This window comes from Carassius carassius, chromosome 46 (assembly GCF_963082965.1).
Source record: "Carassius carassius chromosome 46, fCarCar2.1, whole genome shotgun sequence".
NCBI classification, from domain to species: domain Eukaryota; kingdom Metazoa; phylum Chordata; class Actinopteri; order Cypriniformes; family Cyprinidae; genus Carassius; species Carassius carassius.
In genome coordinates, this window is record NC_081800.1 from 23,868,356 (window position 1) to 23,891,536 (window position 23,181).

General features: G+C 34.7%; 2 protein-coding genes across 3 annotated transcripts in view; both read right to left on the reverse strand.

Moving 5' to 3' along the window:
• Positions 1-14,283, reverse strand: part of nfatc2a (nuclear factor of activated T cells 2a) — a 29,163-nt gene extending 14,880 nt beyond the window's left edge. The window contains exons 1-5 of one of the 2 annotated variants that reach the window (XM_059540257.1): positions 14,067-14,283; positions 7,955-8,873; positions 6,632-6,800; positions 664-866; positions 389-561 (exon numbers count right to left, since the gene is read on the reverse strand). In XM_059540257.1, the coding sequence (XP_059396240.1) occupies positions 389-561; positions 664-866; positions 6,632-6,800; positions 7,955-8,873; positions 14,067-14,124 (1,522 nt within the window). In that variant the 5' untranslated portion in view covers positions 14,125-14,283. Of the gene's footprint in view, positions 1-388; positions 562-663; positions 867-6,631; positions 6,801-7,954; positions 8,874-11,418; positions 11,769-14,066 lie in introns of those variants that run through there. The other variant, XM_059540256.1, reaches the window with a different exon arrangement.
• A 7,711-nt stretch (positions 14,284-21,994) lies between these two features.
• Positions 21,995-23,181, reverse strand: part of LOC132129309 (probable phospholipid-transporting ATPase IIA) — a 52,222-nt gene continuing 51,035 nt past the window's right edge. Inside the window, exon 28 of the mRNA XM_059540851.1 lies at positions 21,995-22,142. Coding sequence (XP_059396834.1) covers positions 22,006-22,142 — 137 coding nt within the window. The 3' untranslated portion in view covers positions 21,995-22,005. The remainder of the gene's footprint in view (positions 22,143-23,181) is intronic.

Sequence of the window (23,181 nt, forward strand, 5' to 3'; positions counted from 1 at the left end):
TGCTGTAATCTCGATTAATGAAGCGTACCAAGCTGAACTAAATAATACAGCGTTTTACCTGTGAACTGGGTGAGATATGTCTGCAAATACAGCAACGATATCAGATTAACTTCCTAATAAAGAAACTGTAAATTTATCAGGCTCATTTTAAATTCATTCCTCTTTTGCACAGTTGACCTTGGTTTGCATTGAACGAAACCTAACTGAGGAGGAAGCAGAGCAACCAGAAACCAGCAAGTGTTCAAATCCTTGACCCTAAACAGATCAATAAACAACCACTAAACCTGTTCGGTCCTTCCGAGTTTAAGCCACCGAGAAAGAAATGAATAGGGTCAGCTTTGATTTAAATTCACCACATTTCACCACTTTGGAGGTTAGTTTTACTCACAGCATTCGATGGGATGTGAAGCAGCTTGCAGAGACACATGTTGGCCTCCTTGCTGGGGAATATGAACACGGAATACCAGTCGAACACGCGTGTTTTTCCGCCCAATGTCCGTCTCCCCTTTCCGCAGCTCGATGTCAGCATTGCGAAGCTTGAGAATCCCGGCGCAATCAATTCTGAGAAGCATTCAAAGCAATTTCTGCCATGTTATTATGCAAATTTGAAACCAAAAACTAGAGGAGGAGGAAGAATCATCATCATCTTCAAGGTTTACTTACACTGCTTTCATATTATTCTTTGGCTCCAGAGGAATCTCCAGGACTTTGGTGCTGCTGATGACCTTCTCGTAGCTGGTGGTGGAGACGGTTTTGCCGGTAATGCGATGGACCTGATAGAAAGCATGAGGTTTCAGGATTCGCTCGTCTGCCGTGCCAATGAAGATCTGTAAACCCAGCGGCTCCTTGCCCCTGTATCCACGTAACTACACACAGAAAATTGAAAAAAGAGATATTTATTAGCATGATTCAGTTCTAAACTATATCATTTGTAATGCACACTACTGTTCAAAAGTTGGGGTAAAAATAGTTAACCTTTTGGAAAGAAATTCCCTTATGCTGACCAAAGCTTTATTTAATTGATCAAAAATAAAACATATATTGTAAATATTATTACAATTTAAAAAAGCTGATTTTTATTTAAATACATTACAAAATGTAATTTATTTCAGTGATGCATAGCTGAATTTTCAGCATCATTCCTCCAGTCTTCAGTGTCACATGATCTTCAGAAATCCTTCTGATGTGATGATTTGCTGCTCATAAAACATTTCAGATTATTGTCAAAGTTGAAAACAGCTGTGCATATTTGAGGATTTTCAGGATTCTTTGCTGAATTAAAAAAAAACATTTATTCAAAACATAAATCTAAACCTTTTTTAACATTATAAATGTCTTTACTGTCACTTTTGATCAATTAATTGTAATTAAATGCATACTTAATTTAATGCTTCCTTTCTGGATAAAAGTTTTAATTTAAAAACATAAAAAAATACAAATAATAATTTTTTTTTTTTTTTTTAATGTATATACATATACAAAATATCTAATATTTGTCAGGATTGTTGATGTTTTGGTCTACTGTTTTGGTCTTTGGTCTTTTTCTCAAAAAAAAAAACAAAAAAAAAACCCCGAAATTGAATATCTCAAAATTGTATGTCCAGATGAGATTAATTAATTAATTAATTGTGTAAACTGTGAACTACCTGCACATAAATGCCCCAAAAATGTTCAGGATTTAACCTGAACTTAAAAAACAGCAGAGACCAGGATCTCAGACACACACATGCAATACGCTTTGTTTTAGCAGCTCTTTCAGCAAAGGTCTGCTCTCCTAATTGGGAAGCACAGACCTGCTTGAAACATTAGCATTTCCAGAAACCTTGAACTCAAGCCAGAAGGGCATGTGACGTTTGCAAACTTCTAATCTCCTCAAACTCATCAGTCACCTGAGAACTCAAACTGTGGCAAAGTTTGTGGCCTATGGGTCCTTCCAGTGCCATTTGATTGGTCCTGGAAGATACATTTCAAATTCAAACCAAAATTTGAATGAATTTGGTGCAGCAGTTTGCAAATCATACAGTGCCTGAGTACAAAAGAAATGAACAATCTAAAATTGGGGGTATGCATATAGATGAATTTGAGATTGCACAAATGCATCCTGGCTTGCTGTCTGAATTCCTGCACTGAAGGTTAATAATTCAGAAGGGCTTTCAAGTCCTGTCTGTCACAGAGGCAAATGGCTTACATTTTCATATGCAAAACATGGCAAGCCCAATGAGAAAAACAACTATGGCCTTGTCATCTTGTTGTAGATGAAATAAAATAAAATATAACTAACTAAAAAAACAATAAATAATAAATAAAAGTTAAAAAGTAATACAAATAAAAGGATATATTTAAGAAAACTGCAATTTATAAATAAAAGGGGTAAATATAATCAGAAATAAAAACAATAACGTAAATAAAATACAAATATACTACATAAAAATATATAGATTTTTTTAAAACTGCGATTAATGCAATTAATACAATTCTAATTAAAAGTACAAAAAATAGAAATACATTTAAAAAATGTAATATTTTAAAAACATTTTAAACATATCTATCTTTTAAATGTATGTGTTATATTGAAGATCTTGCATTTTGTTAAATAACTAACAGCCTTCAGTTTGTGTCAAAACCACACATCAGATTTTATGATAAATGAAAGTATAAGTCACTTTCAAAATAACTACATTTCAGCTGCTTCCTTTGCAAGCAACTAATGGAAACACTGACGTTTCTTAGACTCCTTTTGTGATTTACTGAAAATATCCAAATCACTATGACATGATTGCACAAACAGAGTCATGTGAATACTGAAAGCAGATGACACACAAACATGCAAGAAACAAATTAGATGCACACTCTTAAAAAAAAAAAAAAAAAGTATAGATCGGAAGGAAGCGTGCAGAAACCACAGAGCATGAAGATGCAGCTAAATTTACTCTGGAATTCAAAAACACACTGAGCAGGGCATGTGTAAACACTACATCTCTCATATATGGTGGACTAAATTGGTGAACAACAATGCTGCATTAGATATGTGGGCTGAAATGTGTGCAGCTGGAGCAAAAGAATCGTAAATAGTACTATGTATAGTAACCTAACATGTTGAAAAATCATGAAAATCTTGCTTAAAAGCAACATCTGAAAGATGAATCATTAAGGCGATCTTTAACGGAGAACATACTGACATGTTTGCTTAAGTCTCCTGCTTCTCAAACATTTCTCCTAAGAAAAAGAGCTCAATAATGTCTCCTCTAAAGCATCTCACACTGTGCTCAGATTTGTCATGATCCTAAATCAGATGAACTCAAACATTTTAAAGTAACTCTCACAAATTGTTTCAACTATGCCATCCACATTAATTGGATATATTTATATTTTTTCTGAGGGTGAACTGCCATGAAACAAATCATATTTCATCCTAAAATAAATAAACAAAAAGATAAATAATGACATTTAAATAAAATAAATACATAATTACTTAAATAAAATAATAATAATAAATAATAATAATAATAATAAAAACGTAAATGAATAAATATTAAGAAAATGTATAATTGAAAAATAAATATTCTGGGTTATATTTCATCCATAAATAAATAAATAAATAAACATACACACATACAACACATACTTAAATGAATAAAACATAAACAAATAAAGAAATAAAGAAATAATGAAAGAAATAAAGGAAACTGAAATATATGTATATATATGTGTATGCAAAAAAAAAAATAAATAAATAAATAAACATACATACATACTTAAATGAAAAAAACTTAAACAAATAAATCAATAAATAATGTATAAGGGAACTGAGATATATATATATATATATATATATATATATATATATATATATATATATATATATATATATATATATATATATATAATTTTCTAAAAAAAATTGGGGGGGATAAATCCACACAAATAAATCAATAAATAAATACAATAAAATATTTTTTTATATTATGATATTATATATAAAAAAAAGAAAGAAACAAACAAATAAATAAGGAAATAGGAAATAATATTATTATTTTGGAGTGAAACATGATCTTAGATAAGCAACCTGTGACTGCCACTTTTTACTAACATCATAATGTTAGAGCAGAATTCTATAAATACTGTCATTGTGCATGAAGGTCTAAGTGTAAGCGGGTAAACATGACTGTTTCCATGGGCCATCGGAGAACCTGGTTGCCATGGCAGCTGGTGAGCTGGAAAAGTAAAGTAGATGAAGGAGCAGTCCTGAGTAACTCCAGCGACGCTCTGCACTGACCACAGCCAGTGCCAGGGAATGGAAAGTATTAAACACTTTGGCTTTGCCAAGGCAGTCTGCAATCTTTAGCAGAGCGCTCACATCGGAAGGATGCTGGCCGCTCCGCTAACAAGACCATTAAAGATGGTTTACACTGAGAAAGCAAAAAGCAACAAGAGGGCTTTTATATAAACTGTTACCAGAGCAACATCAAACTTAAATGGTAAACAAACTGAGCAATTTCATGTGTCTTCAGAATACATCTGCCATTACTGCATCTATAAAGCTCTATGCTAGGTGAACACAACTTCCTGAAGAGAGTTAAGCAGTCTAAAAGCAAATCTGGAAGCAGCAAATCCCTCTTGCTATAAAGACTCTATAACAAAAGAAAAATTACCACCATGAAAACCAGTTAAAAATAAGAGAGGAAAAAAAAAATTATAATTATACACACACACACACACACACACATTTAGAATTGCAATTAATACATTTAACTTAAATAGTAATACAAATAAATAAATACACAATATATATATAAACAAATAAACACACTAAATAAAATGATGTAAAAGTAATATATAATACAAATAAAAAAATAATGCAATTAATGCAATTAAAAACGTAATATAACTAAAATAATATATTTTTAAAAAAGAATGCCATTATAAAAGATTTAAAAAGTAATAAAAAAATAAAACACACACACAAACAATAATGTAAAAAGTAATACAAATTTATTTAAAGAAAATATACTTAATAAAAAAAATTAAGAAGTAATACAAATAATAAATATTTTTACAAAATGCCATTAATAAAATTAAAAATATAATAAATAATTAGTAGTTATAAAAAAAGTAAAACACATAAAAATAATTGTAAAATAATAAAATATATTGAAATAATAAAAAATAAAATGAATTAAAATTTCATTTCTGAAATTTGAGGTTTTTCATTTCTGTATCTGGGTATCTGATAGGGCTGTCAAAATTGCTCAAAAATGACGTTCGAATATTCCCTCTAAAAAATACACGAATATTCGAACTATTCGAACATCTGGTTGCGCATGTTGTCAATGACGCGCATTACGTCAATAACAGGCAAAAATAATACAAAGAGACATAACTACTTGTATAGATAGTCTATTTAAGTTTAAACATATATGAAAACGTATTACCTACACAAAAACAAGGAAATCAACTAATGGCCAAGACTGCAGACCTCACGCTCTCTCACCCTCACGTTCTCTGCGCATAATGGTTTAAATGAACAAACACATTTTTGTGCAAGCAATTTAAGGTCGCGACTGTTGTCCCAAATATAGCAGGCTTCATTCAGTGATTGAAACAAATATTATTAATATTAATTGAAGTTTTACAGCATATAGAACTGACATTGAATGCTCCGAGCGAGCTGTGCTGTGGTAAACATGGAACTTTTCCTTGACATGAAACGATAAATAATTAAACCTCGGATCCATTGCTTGACAGAACTCCCCGAAGCGTGCCCCATCCGCAATACTGATGGGTCTCATGTCCTTACAAATGAACGAAATTAATTTATCCGTTATGGCCTCTTGTCGTGTTGCAGACAAAGAGCTTGCGGCGGGTGATGCAAAGTAACGTTAAGTGTCAAGACGTGACTGTTTAGCTGGAGTTCCACACATTATGCCATGCTCATTTGGGTGCACATTTTTGAGATGTGACCGCATGGTTGAATGGTATGCTAACTGTATCTTAAATAGCTTACAAACAACAATCTCGCGTGTCAACAATTTTACCTCACTTTCTCTGCTGCGGTCGAGTTGGGCTCTGCACTTGCTCACATCTTCCATGAAGACGTGTCAACTTTCAGCGGTGATGCTGTGCCAGACGGTGCGACTCCTGTGAGGCTGTGACCTGTCCCTGAACCCTCAGGCGCTAGCGCGCCCACTCGCAAAGCAGACAGTCACGCCTCTACTACCGCGGGCCTTTTTTTCCACATTTTTTTTATTCGAATATTAATTTTCACCTTCGAAATTCGTTTTTTTTTAAACTATTCGAATACATATTCGAATTTAGAATATTCGTTGACAGCACTAGTATCTGAGTTACGAGCTGATGTTGAAATAATTAGGGTTAGGGATTTTAGGGAAAAAAGTCCCTGACCATAAGCATGAGCATTATCAATAGTGATGCTCGTCTCAGCACACACTACTAATAAATGAGTATGTTCATTTGTGTAAAGATTGATAAAAGCACAGAAATCACACAGACGAGCAGAAGGCCATTTTCATACTGTAGCACTGACCTGGGGCGAAATCACCTCACGTTGCATAATGACTAGGAAATACCTTCACACGAATGTCTAGTGAGACGAGACAGAATGAAAACCCACCTGGACCACCGGGTGACCTCCGGTAGGGGCTTTGACTGCCCCGCGGCTGCCCTCCGTCTCATAGTGAGCCCTGTGGTGCGGTTTGGGCTGCACCTCGATGTGGAGCTCGTACTGATCAGTGCGGCTGGGCAGAGGCCACTCCAGCGGGGGCAAGGAAGCCACGGGGATGCTGGGAGAGATGAAAGATGATAGTCATGCTTATTTGCTTAACATATCCGATTCATAGCATGAAAAGTGCAGCAGGTGTGCGAGTCACGGAGGGCTTTGCAGAACATGTCATCTTATGCAAGTAATACGACTGTCCCACTGATTACAGGTCAAACTAGAAACATATTTATTATTTGGGGTCAGTAAGATTTCAGAATTCAGCAAGGATGCATTTAACTGATCAAAAGGAACATTAAAGACATTTATAATGTTACAAAAGTTTCAAACAAATGCTGTTCTTTTAAACTTTACTTTCATCAAAGTATCTGGAAAATAATCACCGTTTTCACAAAAAATATTAAGCAGCAAAACTGTTTTCAGCATTTTTAATAATAATAAATGTTTCTTGAACAGCAAATCAGCATATTAGATTGATTTCTGAAAGATCATGTGACACTGAAGACTGGAGGAATGATGCTGAAAATACAGCTTTACATCACAGAAATAAATTACATTTTAAAATATATTCAGTTATTTAAAAATTTTTAAAAATCATAATATTATTGTTTTACTGTATTTTTTAATCAAATAAATGCAGTCTTCAGGGGAATAAGAGACTTTTTTCAAAAACATAAAAAAAAAAATCTTATGACCATAATGTTAGTTTGTGTTTTAGAGATTTATGTTTTTTTTATTTTTATGTGAAAATAATATTATATTAAATATATATCTTTTACATTTTTTGTTTAATATTTAAGATTATCGGTACAGGCCAATAACCAGGTCTGCTTAGCCAACTGACAGGTTTGCCAACAGATAATAAACCAACATTTTTGTACATTTAAAATAATATATTTTTATTTTTTATGAAAAAATTATTTTATTCAAATTATTATCTATCTATCTATCTATCTATATATATATATATATATATATATATATATATATATATCGGTCAAATATCGGTGACCGATAATTCTAATTTCTATATAGGTATTTACATGTACCATCAAAAATGTAAATAAGTGTAAATTTAAGTGTACATTTTTATCTTTAATTGTGAATAAAGACATAATTTACCAAACTGTGATGACAACAAATCTTCCTTTAATTCCCATCACTTTTCAAGCAAACCTTGCATCAAAAGAAAATGAGGAGACTTGAGCAAATATTTACCTGCATATTCCAGGCACCAGCTGTTTAGGCCAGATTTGAGGGATAACGAAGAACGGTTCAGGGCCAGGTTTGGTCTTCACATCCTGGTCACATGACACCAGGTAACTCTCAGTGTGATTCTCTGGGTAAAGCGTGTAGCCCTGCTGGTTGGTCTTCACGATTTTGGTAGGAATGGAACTAGCTTGTGCGACGCCGAACCCATTCATGACCCCTGAGATGTTATTGGAGCCATATTGGGGGGCGTGATGCTCTTCGTGGCCACCGTGGGGCGATGGGCTGCGCGAACGGACCACTGGCACCAGGTTTCTGTACATGTCGTAGGTCCGTTTGCATAGAGGAGAGGTGGAACGCGAGCCGGGCCGGGGTGAAGGGGAACGTGGCCCCACGCAGCCGTCCTCCACCAGGCTGGTTCGCGGAGAAGTGCCTGGACTGGTTCGAGGGGAACCCGTGTGGATGCCCTGGAGTCGCGGGCAAAGTTCTCCAGCTGCTTGGCTATTGCTGGGCGAAACACAAGGGGAAGCCCAAGGAGAGTAGCTCTCTGAGTGCCAGGAGGTGGATGAGTTGCTGCTGGCGGGACTCAGGCACTGCGGCTCCCGGTAAGCCAAAGGGTCTTGACCAGGCACGGTGAGACCGGGACTGGGGCTGGTGTTCAAGAGAGGGTTCTGGAGCGAGTCTCGACCATGACTATAGTGCTCACGGGAGGGCGTGATCTCGATTCGGGGGCTCAGGGCTTGGCTGTTGGGTCTGGTGTGCTCCAGGAAGCTCTTAGGCTCCAGTTGCTCATAGCCGGAGAATCCTTCGTTGAATTCGGCAAAGGAAGCCGTACACGACTTGATGCCGTATGGCTGAGCTTCCTCCACAGGATAGGAGAGGCTGGGATGAGAGATGAAGTTTTTGTGCGAGGAGATGCTTTGCTCATCTGTAATAAACAAACAACGGACACAAAATGGGTAAGATGCTGCCTATTATTTAAAATCAAATCACATTAAATTATAGCATTTAATACAATACAGATAGATTAAAAGCAGCTTCACAGTAATAAACAAACAACAGTACAAAAAGTTATACAATTTCAGCTGAATAGCAGCTCTAAAAAGACAATAGTGTCATTATAATCATCTTAATTTAGTTCAGTGTTGGTTCAGTTAAATTCAGTAACAGTGTGAATGCTGCAAATGTCTTCATTTATGATCCAAATACAATTTCCACTGTAAAGCAGCTCTAAAAAGACAATAATGTCATTATTAAGTTTAATTTCACTGTTCATTTGATTTAATTCAATAACCAAAAATCTTGCAAAGTCCATTTTTTGGGTATTATCTGATTTTGTGTAATCTGGTTTACGTAATCAGATTTAAAAAAAGTACCTGTGATTAGAAATCATTATTTCTTCTAAATATTGCTAACCAGTTTACAGATACATTTATATGGAATACATGTGTACAGATTATTCACACAATGACAGTGAATTATTCATAATTGATTGATTCTCTAAATGTTTAGATCGTTTCAGAAAAGAGATTCTACTGTGTCATATAGTTTAGCTTTGAACATACACAATACGTTCTGTAATATGGCCATATAAATGCCATGCAAATTCATTTGCAATCCAAGCTTCTGAATTTGGGGACAAAAGCACCACTCAATCAATTATACTATTCAAACCATGCATGAGACAAATAATTACTCGAGTTAATAAACACTGTCGATGTATAAAAAAAAAAATGATCCAAATTTGGGAAACCCTGGAGTATTGCAATGTTAAATACATTTCATTACTTTGATAACAAAGAATGAATATGTTTTATGTTTCTTTGTTTTTTAATAACAATAATCCAATTCAAATCTATAATATTTTACCTAAATTTAGTAATCTAGATTACATTACCGACTACAGCTTTCATCATGTCATTATAACCAATAACAGAATACATTTGGTAAGTAATCTGCCAGCATTGCATGTCATTTAGCTAAATTTAGTTCAGTGTTGCTTCACTTTAACTCCATAACAGTGTGAATATTGCGAAATTCATTAGTTATGAAGTGAACTTTAAAGCAGTTCTGCATTTTTCCCATAGATTTTTAAAGTGCCTTCATTTAAGAGTTAAAAGCCAAACCAACCAGCTATGCAGTGAAGCATCATGTTACAAACTTTGATTTGAAGCAAAAAAATCTTTGAAAATCAAGCAAAAAGTCAAAGGCACAAGAGTGTGTTCATTTGAAAGAACTACAATGCCAAGAAACCTTGTGAATGACATAATCATGATTACAAGATCTTAATTACAACATTAATTGCAAAATATCACATATACGTCATTCGCAGTGCATTCTGGGATTGACCAAACACTGAAGAGTTCCTTTTGGCACAATTTACTTGTTGCAAATCTGTGATTGGTGGAGTTCCGTGTATTGTTTATGTAGTATTTTTTCATATCACTGTTAAACATGATTATTATAAAAATCAGTTAAAATGTGTGATGAGGACTTCACTAGAAGTATGTAGTTTATTAACAACCTTGTAGCCCATAGTAGGTCTCTCTTAAAGTTACAATTCACAATTTTTACTTCCGGAACCTGAGTCTATGGTTGTTTTCCATTTTTACTCAAATTTTGTGTATTAGTAAACACAAACTTTTTTTACAGGTTTGGGAGTCCAATCAACTGTCTCAAACTGGTTGAGATTAGCTCTGGTTCATTTCACACACACTGGAAATAAAAGGTCAAGACGCATTGCATTATTGGACACAGTATTCTACATAATGTGCTCTGTAGTATTTTGCACATTTTGAGATGTGCAGTAGGTCAAAATTAGCATTCTGTCACATGTCCTGTTTTGATATAATGTGTGATGTTGTGTCAGTTCAAGTTCAAATGTCATTACCATCATGTAACATCGAAATTGTAGAAATGATCACATGATAACCATTTGGGAAAAATGCAATTCTTGTCTAAAATGTCTGACATGATGGTAAATAAATTAATTAATTAATTTAAAAAATGATGCAAGTTTTTAGTAAAAAGTGGCAATTAAAATATCACTGATTTCAAAATTGTTATACATTTATATAAAATATATTTAAGTGAACAAATAAATAAATAAACATAAATAAATGATTGCTTAACACTACTAGAATACTGTTCAAAAAATAAAAAATAATAAATATATATGTGTGTGTATATGACATTGTGTGTATATGACATTCTACTATTAACAGATCAATATCATTAACATATTACAATATGTTTCAACCCTCCCAGCGTTTTTGTCTCCATACAATTTTTTACAGAGTTATTATATTTAATACATCTTAAATTATTCCATAAAGCCAAAAGGTTATATTCATGCATACATACTGTATTTTATCTTTATGACTTTTTTGCAATAGTTTAAACAGCTATACATTATTATGCTGGTAATTCTATTCTTCAGCACACGTTTTATGCAGAAGTTTAGAGAAACAAACCTTGAAGGTCCGTCGTGGGTCCATACTCAAAAAGATAGTCAAACTCCAGCTCATCCTGACAGTGCACCTGACTGAGCTCCTCAGCCAGTCCTAGCGCAGCCTTATCGCTGTAAAAAGAGCTCATCTGTCTCAGTCGGATTTATTCACACCACAGCAACTTCATAAACGCGTCGAGACAAAGCCGGCTGGTTTTCACGCGGGGGTCCGAGCGGACAAACGCATCAATAAAGTCGAGCGACAGACGCGCGCGAGTGCAAGTTCAACTTCCGCCTTAAACTTCACTCACACCCCCATTTACACTATCAGCGACAAAATCAGAACACGTCCATTTGACTATTACCAAGGGAACGGTCGGGAATGGATGCAACAGAACGGACTGAACGCGTCTCCTGCGTCGTGTCGCTCGAGCGCAATGTAAATAGAGTGGCACTTTGAGTAAGTTTGTCTGAGTGTTTGTCTCACTGCAGGTAACATAAAACCTTCTGTCAATCAGACGGATGTGATCAAAAGGATGACACGCGCCTCCTGTTGACAGATACTAGTTATAACTACGACGATCTGAGTTCAGCATCAGGGCGGGTGTGAATCCTGACCTCATCTCGTAAGAACTGCTGCCCCCGAGTGTTCACCTCTACACAATACCACACGACGATCAGACAAACGAGATACACCGTCTGTCTGTCTCTGTCTGTCTGTCTGTCTGTCTCTGTCTGTCTGTCTGTCTCTGTCTGTCTGTCTCTGTCTGTCTGTCTGTCTGTCTGTCTGTCTATTGCTCTATCTGTCTGTCTGTCTATTGCTCTCTCTGTCTGTCTGTCTGTCTATCTCTGTCTGTCTGTCTATATCTCTGTCTGTCTGTCTCTATCTGTCTATTGCTCTATCTATCTGTCTGTCTGTCTGTCTCTATCTGTCTATTGCTCTGTCTGTCTGTCTGTCTGTCTATCTCTCTCTCTCTCTCTCTCTCTGTCTGTCTGTCTCTATCTGTCTATTGCTCTATCTGTCTGTCTGTCTATTACTCTGTCTGTCTGTCTATCTCTTTGTCTGTCTGTCTGTCTGTCTATTGCTCTGTCTGTCTCTATCTGTCTGTCTGTCTCTATCTGTATGTCTATCTCTGTCTGTCTGTCCGTCTATCTCTCTGTCTGCCTGTCTGTCTCTATCTGTCTATTGCTCTATCTATCTGTCTGTCTCTATCTGTCTATTGCTCTATCTATCTGTCTGTCTATTGCTCTGTCTGTCTGTCTGTCTATCTCTCTGTCTGTCTGTCTGTCTGTCTATCTCTATCTGACTATTGCTCTATCTATCTGTCTGTCTATTGCTCTGTATGTCTGTCTGTCTGTCTGTCTATCTCTCTGTCTGTCTGTCTGTCTGTCTGTCTGTCTGTCTCTATCCGTCTATTGCTCTATCTGTCTGTCTGTCTGTCTATTGCTCTGTCTGTCTATCTCTGTCTGTCTGTCTCTATCTATCTGTCTGTCTATCTCTGTCTGTCTGTCGCTATCTGTCTGTCTGTCTATTGCTCTGTCTGTCTGTCGGTCTGTCTATCTATCTATCTCTGTCTGTCTGTCTGTCTGTCTATCTCTCTGTCTGTCTGTCTATCTCTCTGTATGTCTGTCTCTATCTGTCTGTCCGTCTATTGCTCTGTCTGTCTGTCTGTCTGTCTGTCTGTCTGTCTATCTATCTATCTATCTAGAAATTTTAAATTGTCATTTATCTTGTGGTCACTGCTATTATACCATTTTACATGATTCCTTCAAATATTAAATCACCCCACCTCAGACGTCCCGATCCAACTCTGATCTGAGAATTTTTCGGAACAAAGGTGAAAAATAACCCTTAATATTAGACCCCCAGTTATTCTAGACAAATCCAGACTTTTTATAGACTGAAATGACACAATGTGATTATTTACATGGTGGCGGTATCTAGGGTTATTAAACATTACCTGAACTTTCTATTGCAGCATCATCTATGAATAGCCAAGTAGTCTGAATTTTATGTAACTAATGATATTCAGTACTGGTGTTGAGTCATGATGAACTATATAAAATCCTTACTATTTCTGCCACGTCTGCATATAGTAGTATTCTGGTTTGCCAATCCAAATTCAGCTGGCCATTTATTATTATTATTATTATTATTAAACAATTATGAAATCATTACAACTGTAAAAGCTGTGCTGACATTTCATGTTTTGTACATCACAATGAAACTTCAGACATGCTATTTAAACTCAAGTGCACCTGAACTACTGCATCTCCTCTCTCTAAATAAACAGAATATCCTTCACACATGCACTAATAAAAATCAGACACAATTTTCCACGTGCCTGAGAACCAGAAGCAACTTCATAAAAAATATGCACAAGTTCTGAAAACTGAACAGTCTGTTAAATGCATGAGAATAGTCTGAATGAATCAAAATTCTAAATCGAACAGAAAACCACAATATTGCATGTATTGATGCAATTGAGTTTCCTCATGATGTAACTGCCCTATACTGTACATACTGTAATATACACAATATATTTCATTGTCTATTACATTACTAATTCAGTACATTTCATGAAGCATTAACAGTTTTGCTAAAAGAAAACTTTAAAAATCAAATTATTGATTACCAGTAATTCACAACACTTCAGCACGCGCCATCCATACCTTGATCCATCGACCTCATGCTGTGGAAGTGCATCAGTCTCCAAGACTCTCTAAACATTTGGAAAATATACAAAAAATAAAAAATGAATTCAACAGTCCAGGAATAGCCTTTCTGTACAGTTCATAGTAGAAAAAAATCTGGATGGAGAAGGCTGAGAATGAAAAAGCAAATACTCCGTTATAAGTGCAAAAAAAGAGTGCTGTGAGCTCTGTTTGGTATGAACTCCTTTCCCTGCTCTGAGGATTGACTTGAGTATCAAGAGCGGCTTCCTTCCCCAGCTCTGGGTGTTTATAATGGGCCAATGCTGTAAAATAACGGGATTCCCTCAGTGTTTCCTCCTGTTTGTGCGCTCTGCCATGGAAACCTGGAGCGGTTCCATCTCGGAGACTCAGGGCTTTCCTGCAGAGCGCGCACTCAGGAATCCATGACGTCTCCAGCCCCTGCGCCAAGGCATTTCTGTGGCTTCTCTCAGACAGTGGCGCACAAGAACTTCATTGTGGGCTTGAAAAAATTAGCGTTGAGGGGAAGAGGAGGGGGAGAAAAATGAAAACAGGAGCGATGTTTAAACTTATGCATGAAAGAGACGAGCTACACAGCCGGGGTTGTGAGTGGACAGGGCTCATTAAGTAACCTAGGCTACAGATTTAATATACTATACATTCAGAGCCTCAATGGACTCAAATATAATCATATGGCATAGAAAGTGTATGGACACTTCAAATGTTTGAATGGCATTGCATTAGCCTAACAAGATATCAAAAGGTATTTTAACTATAGATAGAGCAAACAACAACAACAACAAAAACATCAAAAGAAGTGCAATTTTAAAATTACAAAATTCATTCATTGTTTTTACACATTATACATTCATTATTAAATTAAACAATTTATTAAATTCACAAAATATTACCTTAGGTAGTAGTTGGTTATAAATGGATCATAAAAACATTTTTTAAATAATAAATAGATAGCATATACTGTATATATATATATAAAGCAGAGAGGACAAGGATTATGGTTAAATATGACAGTTTATACTCAGAAAATGTACCATGGAAAATGTGGCATGGTTTATTTATGAAGTTTTTCCCTTCTAATCCCAAATATTGGGCTACTCTTGAAATTCATCCAATGGTTTCAAAGTTTATTTGCCATGCATAACTTGGACAGCAGTGAAATGTTTCTGAAAAGCCCATGTTTTTCAATGTTTTCATTTTTAAATGCATTAAATAAGGTTTATTTATCAATATACGCTTCTCGGGTTTATCATCAGATAATGCAAGATCTAGTTCCCTCAACCATATCCATGTGCTCAGCAACTCCGTTTCACTCTTAAATCACAAGTTTTACGAATTAGTGAAAGTCAAAATGCTAAAAAGTACCAGATTACATCAAATAAGTGCAACTCGGTAAACCTAAGCAGTAAATGTTTCAAGAAAATCTAATGTAGCACATTAACAGCTTCTCCCAGTGCCCAGATGAAAAAGCTGCTGCATTCTGGGATTGCGAAGGGTGCCAAAATAAACTGCATGGGGCTGTCGAGTGAGCCTGTTTGGCTTAACTCTGTTGTAAAGTTTATCCCGGAAAATTCTGTGATATGATACACTGACTTGTTTAAACATTCGAATGAATGAAGAGCTGCTCTCACTGACTGTATCCTACACTGACCTCTAGAAAACGTCTAGACACAGGCCTTCATTATCAGTTCAATGTGCATCACTTCTTAATTGAACTCCATTATTTTGTAATCTCATCTATAGATCTTCCACTTGTTGCGTAAACAATCCACTAGAGATTTGGTTCATCAGTTGCATCAGATGTGCATAGGAAACTGTGAGCATCAGATACTTTAAATTGACCGTTGGAGGTGTAAAGGAAGACTAATGCGAGTTTGCGAGACAGCGACGTCTAGCAGATGTACATTCCTTCACTATTACAGCACGCTTATGCAACACAAAATGCGAATGTGTAAATGAATACGTCCCAACGCATCCTTCCAGATGACAGGATTTGCAGTTCCATCTTCTGCTAAAGAGACACTTTTTCCAGGTTTGCAGCACAGTTTCCGTCACTGTTAAGCGGCGCTGTGCCGTCTGGGTTATGGAAGCACATTCGACTTTTCCAATAGCAGCATTTGTATCTAAGCCAAAGCTTTGATATGGAAATGGCACTTTATATCATGTCCCATGGAGAACTTTCGGCATGTTTCGGAAAAGGGAAAATATTCAAGCCATGTGCTGGATCGCTTCCAAAACTTTCTCTGTTAACCTGTCATTTTTCCCATTTTGCCCTGTTACCTCACACGGGGTCACTGCGAATAGCATACTTTCCTTACTATTTCTGCAATATGTTTGTATGCTATTCCAAATTCAGTTTCATTTATTGGAATAAAGTGCACTGATGAATTCTTCACTATCCACCTTAATTTTTCCCGTAAGAGCAGGCGTGGTCATTTGTACATTTAAAGTGTCTGGCTTCCGGTCTCATCCGTTTCCAGCTGTTTTTAGCTGCACTAAACAGCTCGTTTTGCTGCTGGATACTGCAAACTGTTGTTTCTCACCATAATATTTTAATTTATTATTTTAATTATGAACACACTGGTTTGCAGTGCAAACGGTTTTACCGTTTACAGCAATTTGTTATTTGACATACAGCGGCTAAAGAGCCGGAAGTCTCGCACTTTTCTCAGAAAACAGCTTACATCCACATTGAAAAATAAGGAGGACAAGAGTATTTCTGCAAAGCTTTTATATTATTCCAAATTCAGTTGACCATTTATTTATTTTGTTAGTAAGTGCACTGGTTAATTGTTCATTAATCATCAAGACAGTATTTGCTAAAATTAAATAATAAAAATATTCGCTGGTAGGCTAATTGCATGTTTAGGATTAATTATGTGTGTATGCATTTATATCATTTAAAAAAAATAAATAAATAAATAAAAAAAGGAGAAAGAAGAAGCTCCATAGCAGGGATTCCTGTAACCCCGGGGTAAAAAGCGGTACTGACTCTGCTTCTACATTGCAAGTACAAAATGTTTTCCTATCCAGGGTTAACCTGGGGTTAGGCCGAGTGTGAAAAGCTGTATTATTATTATTATTATTATTTGTTTTGTTTTTTTGAGCATTGAAACATGGAGAATCACCCTCTCACACCAGTGGAATCAGTATAGATTTTCTGGAGTTTCCAGTTGGAGCAGCTAAACTTAAAGCTGTTTCCATCTCCTATTCCGGATTAACAAACAACAGTGGAGCTGTCAGGTTGGGATTTGTCTCCATGGTAACTGAGAGGTGTGCTGAGTGAAATTAATGACACACTGATATCTGTCAAACATGAGCAATGACCCCTTCAACAATGAGACGAAACAACACTATCATATATTTCAACTGCAATATCTCACGACAAGAAAGCATTTTATTTTAATAAAATAAAAGTTATATATGTACACACACACACACACACACATATATATATATATATATATATAAACAAAATTTTCAAACACTAAAATGATTGTATATATTTCATAGTGTTTACAAAACATTTTTATTTATATAAATTATTTGTTAATGTTAATATAAATTAAAATAAATGCAACAAAATTGTTTACATCAATAATAATGAAATAAATATATAGATATTTTAAAAATACATTTTACAGTGCCAACAAAGGCTGCATTTTATTGAATAAAAATACAGTAAAACCAGTAATATTGTGAAATGCCATTTAAAATAACTGCTTTCAATTTTAATATATTGAAAAATGTATTCCTCTGATCAAAGCTGAATTTCCAGCATCATTCCTCCAGTCTTCAGTCACATGATCCTTCAGATATCATTATAATATGCTTATTTGCTAAAAATAAACATTTCTGAATATTATCAATGTTGAAAAACAGTTTACTGCTTAATATTTTGGTGCTTTTTCTGATGCTTCTTTGATGAATAGAAAGAAAGAAAAAACATTTATTTGCTATATATATACATATATATATATATAAATATATATATATATATATATATATACACACACACACACACATTATATATTTATATATATATATATATTGTAACAATGTACAAGTGTGTTCATACTAGTTTACATAATAATTATTGTTATTTATTTGTTTGGTAAGTAGCTACCAAAAGAAGTGTGATAATGTACACAGTGTTCAGCACAATGAGTGTGTTTTTATTATTATTATTATTATTGTTGCTAGAGGTGTGGTTATGATGGCAGTCATAAGTGAAAACTCTTAAGCCAGCAGAAGTGAAGCTTTTAAAAGCCTGTAGTGTGTGTATAAATAGCTCTGCTGCTGTCCTGAAGTGATTTCTCATCATCTAAATCCTCTGTTTATGCACACAATGGAATACAGCAGGGCAAGTCTGGATCTGTGTCTTATGGGCCAAGGGTCTAAGCTACTGTAAAATACTGCAACCTCTATTAACAAACATTTCCTTTTTTTAATACATAATAAAACTAAATATAATAGAAATTCAAGGCTATGGCTAATAGAGAAAAACAAAACAACAAATTTATTAATGTAATTAGAAAACAAACAAAAAAACATTATTTAAATTGACACATCATAGTAGCATTTGTCACAAATGTATGCTGATTAAAATAATAAATGCATTACTTTAATAATTAATAAAATACCACAATGCATAAATAAATAAATGTTTAATTTTTAATACTACTGCAATAGATATATTTTTTTTTTTTTAAATTATAATAATAATTTCTATAAAAAACAATCTTTGCTAACATGCTAATCAGTGTCATAGCAGCTCTTCCTCTGGGTCTGATCTGGCGACCCGTGTGGGATAAAGACAATCTGGCTGAGCTGTGTGTCTCGTGTGCACACCACACAATGTACCACATGAGAGACGCGTAATGAGACGCTTCACCCAAAGAGCTCATTTCATGGATGGAGAATCAGGGAGGAACATGAAAAGCACTAAAATTACGATTTAAATTTGGGCCAAAAGCAGAGAAGGTTGAAACTTTTATTGGAGGTTTGTCTTCATTTTCCTTTGAGAAAAAAAAATCAGTTTTGATTACTGTAATGCATTTCTAATTTTTAACAGCTCTGCAGTGATGAATGTAATTTTTGAGACTCCCCCTTCTGGTGAAACATGATAAAAATGTATAAAACAATAGCATACTACTCTTACTTTTACAGTATATATGTTGTTACGTACATTGTGTATAAATAATGTTTGAAAGATTTTATAATGTTGCACTATTTAATATTCTATTATTAAAAAATAGTACTTAGTAAAAGTATATTTACCCCAATCCAGATAGCGTCATAAAATATAAAAAAAATTAATTAACACACACACTTATATATATATATTATATACACACACACACACACACATCACAGCAATAAATGATATTTTAAAATATATTCAAATAAAAAAAACAATTATTTGAAATTGTAATACTATTTCACAATTTTACTGTTTTTACTGAATATTTAATCAAATAAATGCACCCTTGGTGTGCATAAAAGACTTATTAAAAAAACATTAAAAATCTTATTGACCCCAAACTTGTTCTGAATGATGATGATGATATATATATATATATATATATATATATATATATATATATATATATATATATATATATACACTGTATGTGTGTGTGAGAAATATAATATTGCATGAAATAAGGGCAGAAACTGTACTGTATTAAGAAACAAGCAGAGCATTGGTTAAGAAAAGATTTTTATTTGGATCCTGAGACACATCCGTCCCTCATTTGTTCTGCAAGTATTAGAGTGCACATTCCAACACAAATAAGAAAATTATTAAATAAAAGGCATTTTTTTGTTATTTACAATTCAGCAGATTACATTACCAAACATAAAATACTTTCATATAAACATAAAAAAGAAAAGAAAAAAAAGTAGTCAGGTGAAGATGATGGCATTCGCTCTAACTAAGTCTAGTCCACATCACAATCAGTACAAACTCTGATCCACGCAAGAGAAGTCGAATACGACGAGAGTCGGTCAGTTCCACAGAATAAAGTGTCTGAAGGTGAAACAGACGATATGGCACACTTACAAAAAACACAGACACCAACATAGTGATCAATGCTAAGTGCACGTCACATTTGGGATCATTTACAGAGACAAACGTCGGCTTTTAAGGACACCTCGAGGAGAAGATTACAAGGTTCAGAGCCGACTGATGCATCATGGGGTTTGGCCCTGTAAACCAGTGATTGAGAGCAGTGTGCTGTAAGTGTAGGTGTACGTCCGGCTCAGAGTGGTCAGATGGGGGAGCGTGTCGAGCGTCAGGGGTCACCACATGAGTGGACAAGCACACAGACAGTGGATGTGAAAATAGCATCGTTTTTTATGGCACCGTCTCATCCGTGCTATTCAAAACCAGAGGTTGCTTCAAGTAAACTTAGTAAATTCAGTGTCCAATCACACACTCCAGCTAGAACGAGAACAAGCTGAAGATCCTTTCCATCAATAACACATATAATAATAATAATCCAGTGACACTTTATAATAAGCTTTCATTTGTTAACATGAGTTAAATTCATCAGTTAACATGAAGTAACAATTAAAAATATTTCTTCCGCATTTGTTAATCTAAGTTAATGTTAGTTTCAACCTTTACTAATACTAATATTATATTTAACCGATATATTATTAAAATTAAATGATGTATCGCATATCATTTAATGTACCTGAGCTGACACAAACAAACAATGAACAGTAAAAAAAAAAAATTAAATAAATAAATTATATATATATATATATATATATATATATATATATATATATATATATATATATATATATAAATATATATATACACACACAGGTTTGTTAGGATCAGACATTATTTGGCCGAGATATTTGAAAATCTGGAATCTGACGGTGCAAAAAAAATCTAAATATTGAGAAAAACACCTTTAAAGTTGTCCAAATGAAATTCTTAGCAATGCATATTACTAATCTATATATACATATATATATATATATATATACATATATATATATATATGTAAAATGTAACATTAACAATTACTTAACAATAAGTATTGCTTCTAACAAATAGACAATCCTTAATGATGACAAATAATACTACTTAATGATAACTGTCGGTTACTGTCTGTAATGTATCATTAACTAATGGGGCCTTATTATAAAGTGTTACCAATTTTAGTGTTTTTTATTATTTTTGGTTGTACAACAACAGATACATCCTGTTTGTGAATCAGCATATTCAGTAGTCTTGGAAAGAAATAAAGGTACCAAAAACAACAAATTAAACTCCCCTTTCTCACTTTGTGCAAGTTTTCCCAGTTGCACTTTATTTTAAGGTGTTTAAGGTGTTTCAGTTTAATTATACATACAAGTACTGAGCAATATTAATAAACTACATGTACTTACTATATGGTTAGGATTAGGATTTGGGTTTGTCTTAGGGTTACTTGCATGTAATTATGCACAATTAATTGTTATTATAATAGTAAGTACATGTAACGTGTAACAAGGTCACCTTAAAATAAATTGTTACCTTTTTTTTCCTTTTCACATGAGAATACAAACGCACAACAAAACTGAACTTGAAATTGAGACGCATAATAGCAACAGATTATTAAATCTCATGGAAAAACCCTGTTGTCTCGTGGACGATTCCCAAAGCTAAGGAGTGTGTTTAGTCTTCCTCAGGGAGAGTGATTCACTGGAAGTTAAATGCTAGAGAAATTACATGATTCAGAGCAAACAGCGCTCGTGTTGTCTGGACTTCAACAACCGAACTGACCTAAACAAATGAAAAATCAGACGGGTTATTTCAGCATCAGGGTGAATCAAACCTGAAGTTCCAGCAGTTCTAGGCTGGTCTGAGCCGAGCTAGCGGTCAATGAGCTAGCGCTGGTCCCGGGAGGCAGTGAAGGGCTCAGGAGGTCAGTTTGGAGTAGCTGGGAGGCGAGAAGCGCCGTCGCAGGTATTTGAGGATGTAGAGCGGCAGACAGCTGACCAGAGTGATGGCTGTCACTTTCCACACAAACGACAGGGAGGTGATGAAATACACATCTGTCAGGGACACAAATGAAAATGCTGCTAGTGTGCGGCTCCACCGGGATGTTGTCGAACATCTGCTCATGTCTGTACACTGACCACACACAAGAGTTATTTTTGGCAGGCATTTTGGATTTAGTCTTAGTCTTTATCTTGAGATGAAAATGCTTAATAATCTTAGTCACATTTTAGTCATTTGAATCTTTCATAGTTTTAGTCGACGAAAAGTCATTGCATTTTTGTCAACTTTACTCATTACTTTTAGCAAAATGCAGTTACCAAAATGTATTTTATATGTGGTCTTCAAACTAAAATAATCATTAATTCTACTCTCTTTAGACCGAATCAATCAATCTTATGAGAAACTTGAATCAAGGGTTAAATTTAGAAAAACTTGAATAAATCATGAGAATAGTAGTGAAACAGTAGTGAAAAAGGAGCAACTTATAAAAATATTATTATTATAATTATATATAATTTTTAAAAGGAAGCACAATAAGATAAATACAATAGAGATACAAATTAAACTCATTTTTTCGGATACAATGATTTTGGATGGAAACACGGCTATTGCCTTTGAAGTTGCAATGAATATTACCAATCAAAAATTAAGTTTTCAGATATTTACGGTAGGAAATTTACAAAATATCTTCATGGAACATGATCTTTACTAAATATCCAAATGATTTTTGGCATAAAAGAAAAATCTATAATTTTGACCCCTTCAATGTTTTTTTGGCTATTGCTAAAACTATACCACAGTGACTTAAGACTGAATTAAAGTAGTGTAGATTGAGCGAGAGAGAGCACTTCTATCAGCACGATTCCGCCTATCCCGCCTTCAGTTAATCGACAACGAATTGTGACTCCTGGGAAAAACGGGACATCAGGTCACCTTATCCCTACCCTTTCAGGTGCTGAGGCCATTGTTTCAGATCGTTAGTTCGCGTTTTTGTAGCATATCCATCCACTGCAGCTGCCATAGTGAGACTAGATATGCAAACGCCCTTTATCCGATTGCAATCCAATGACAGGGACGCATATTTTGAAGGAC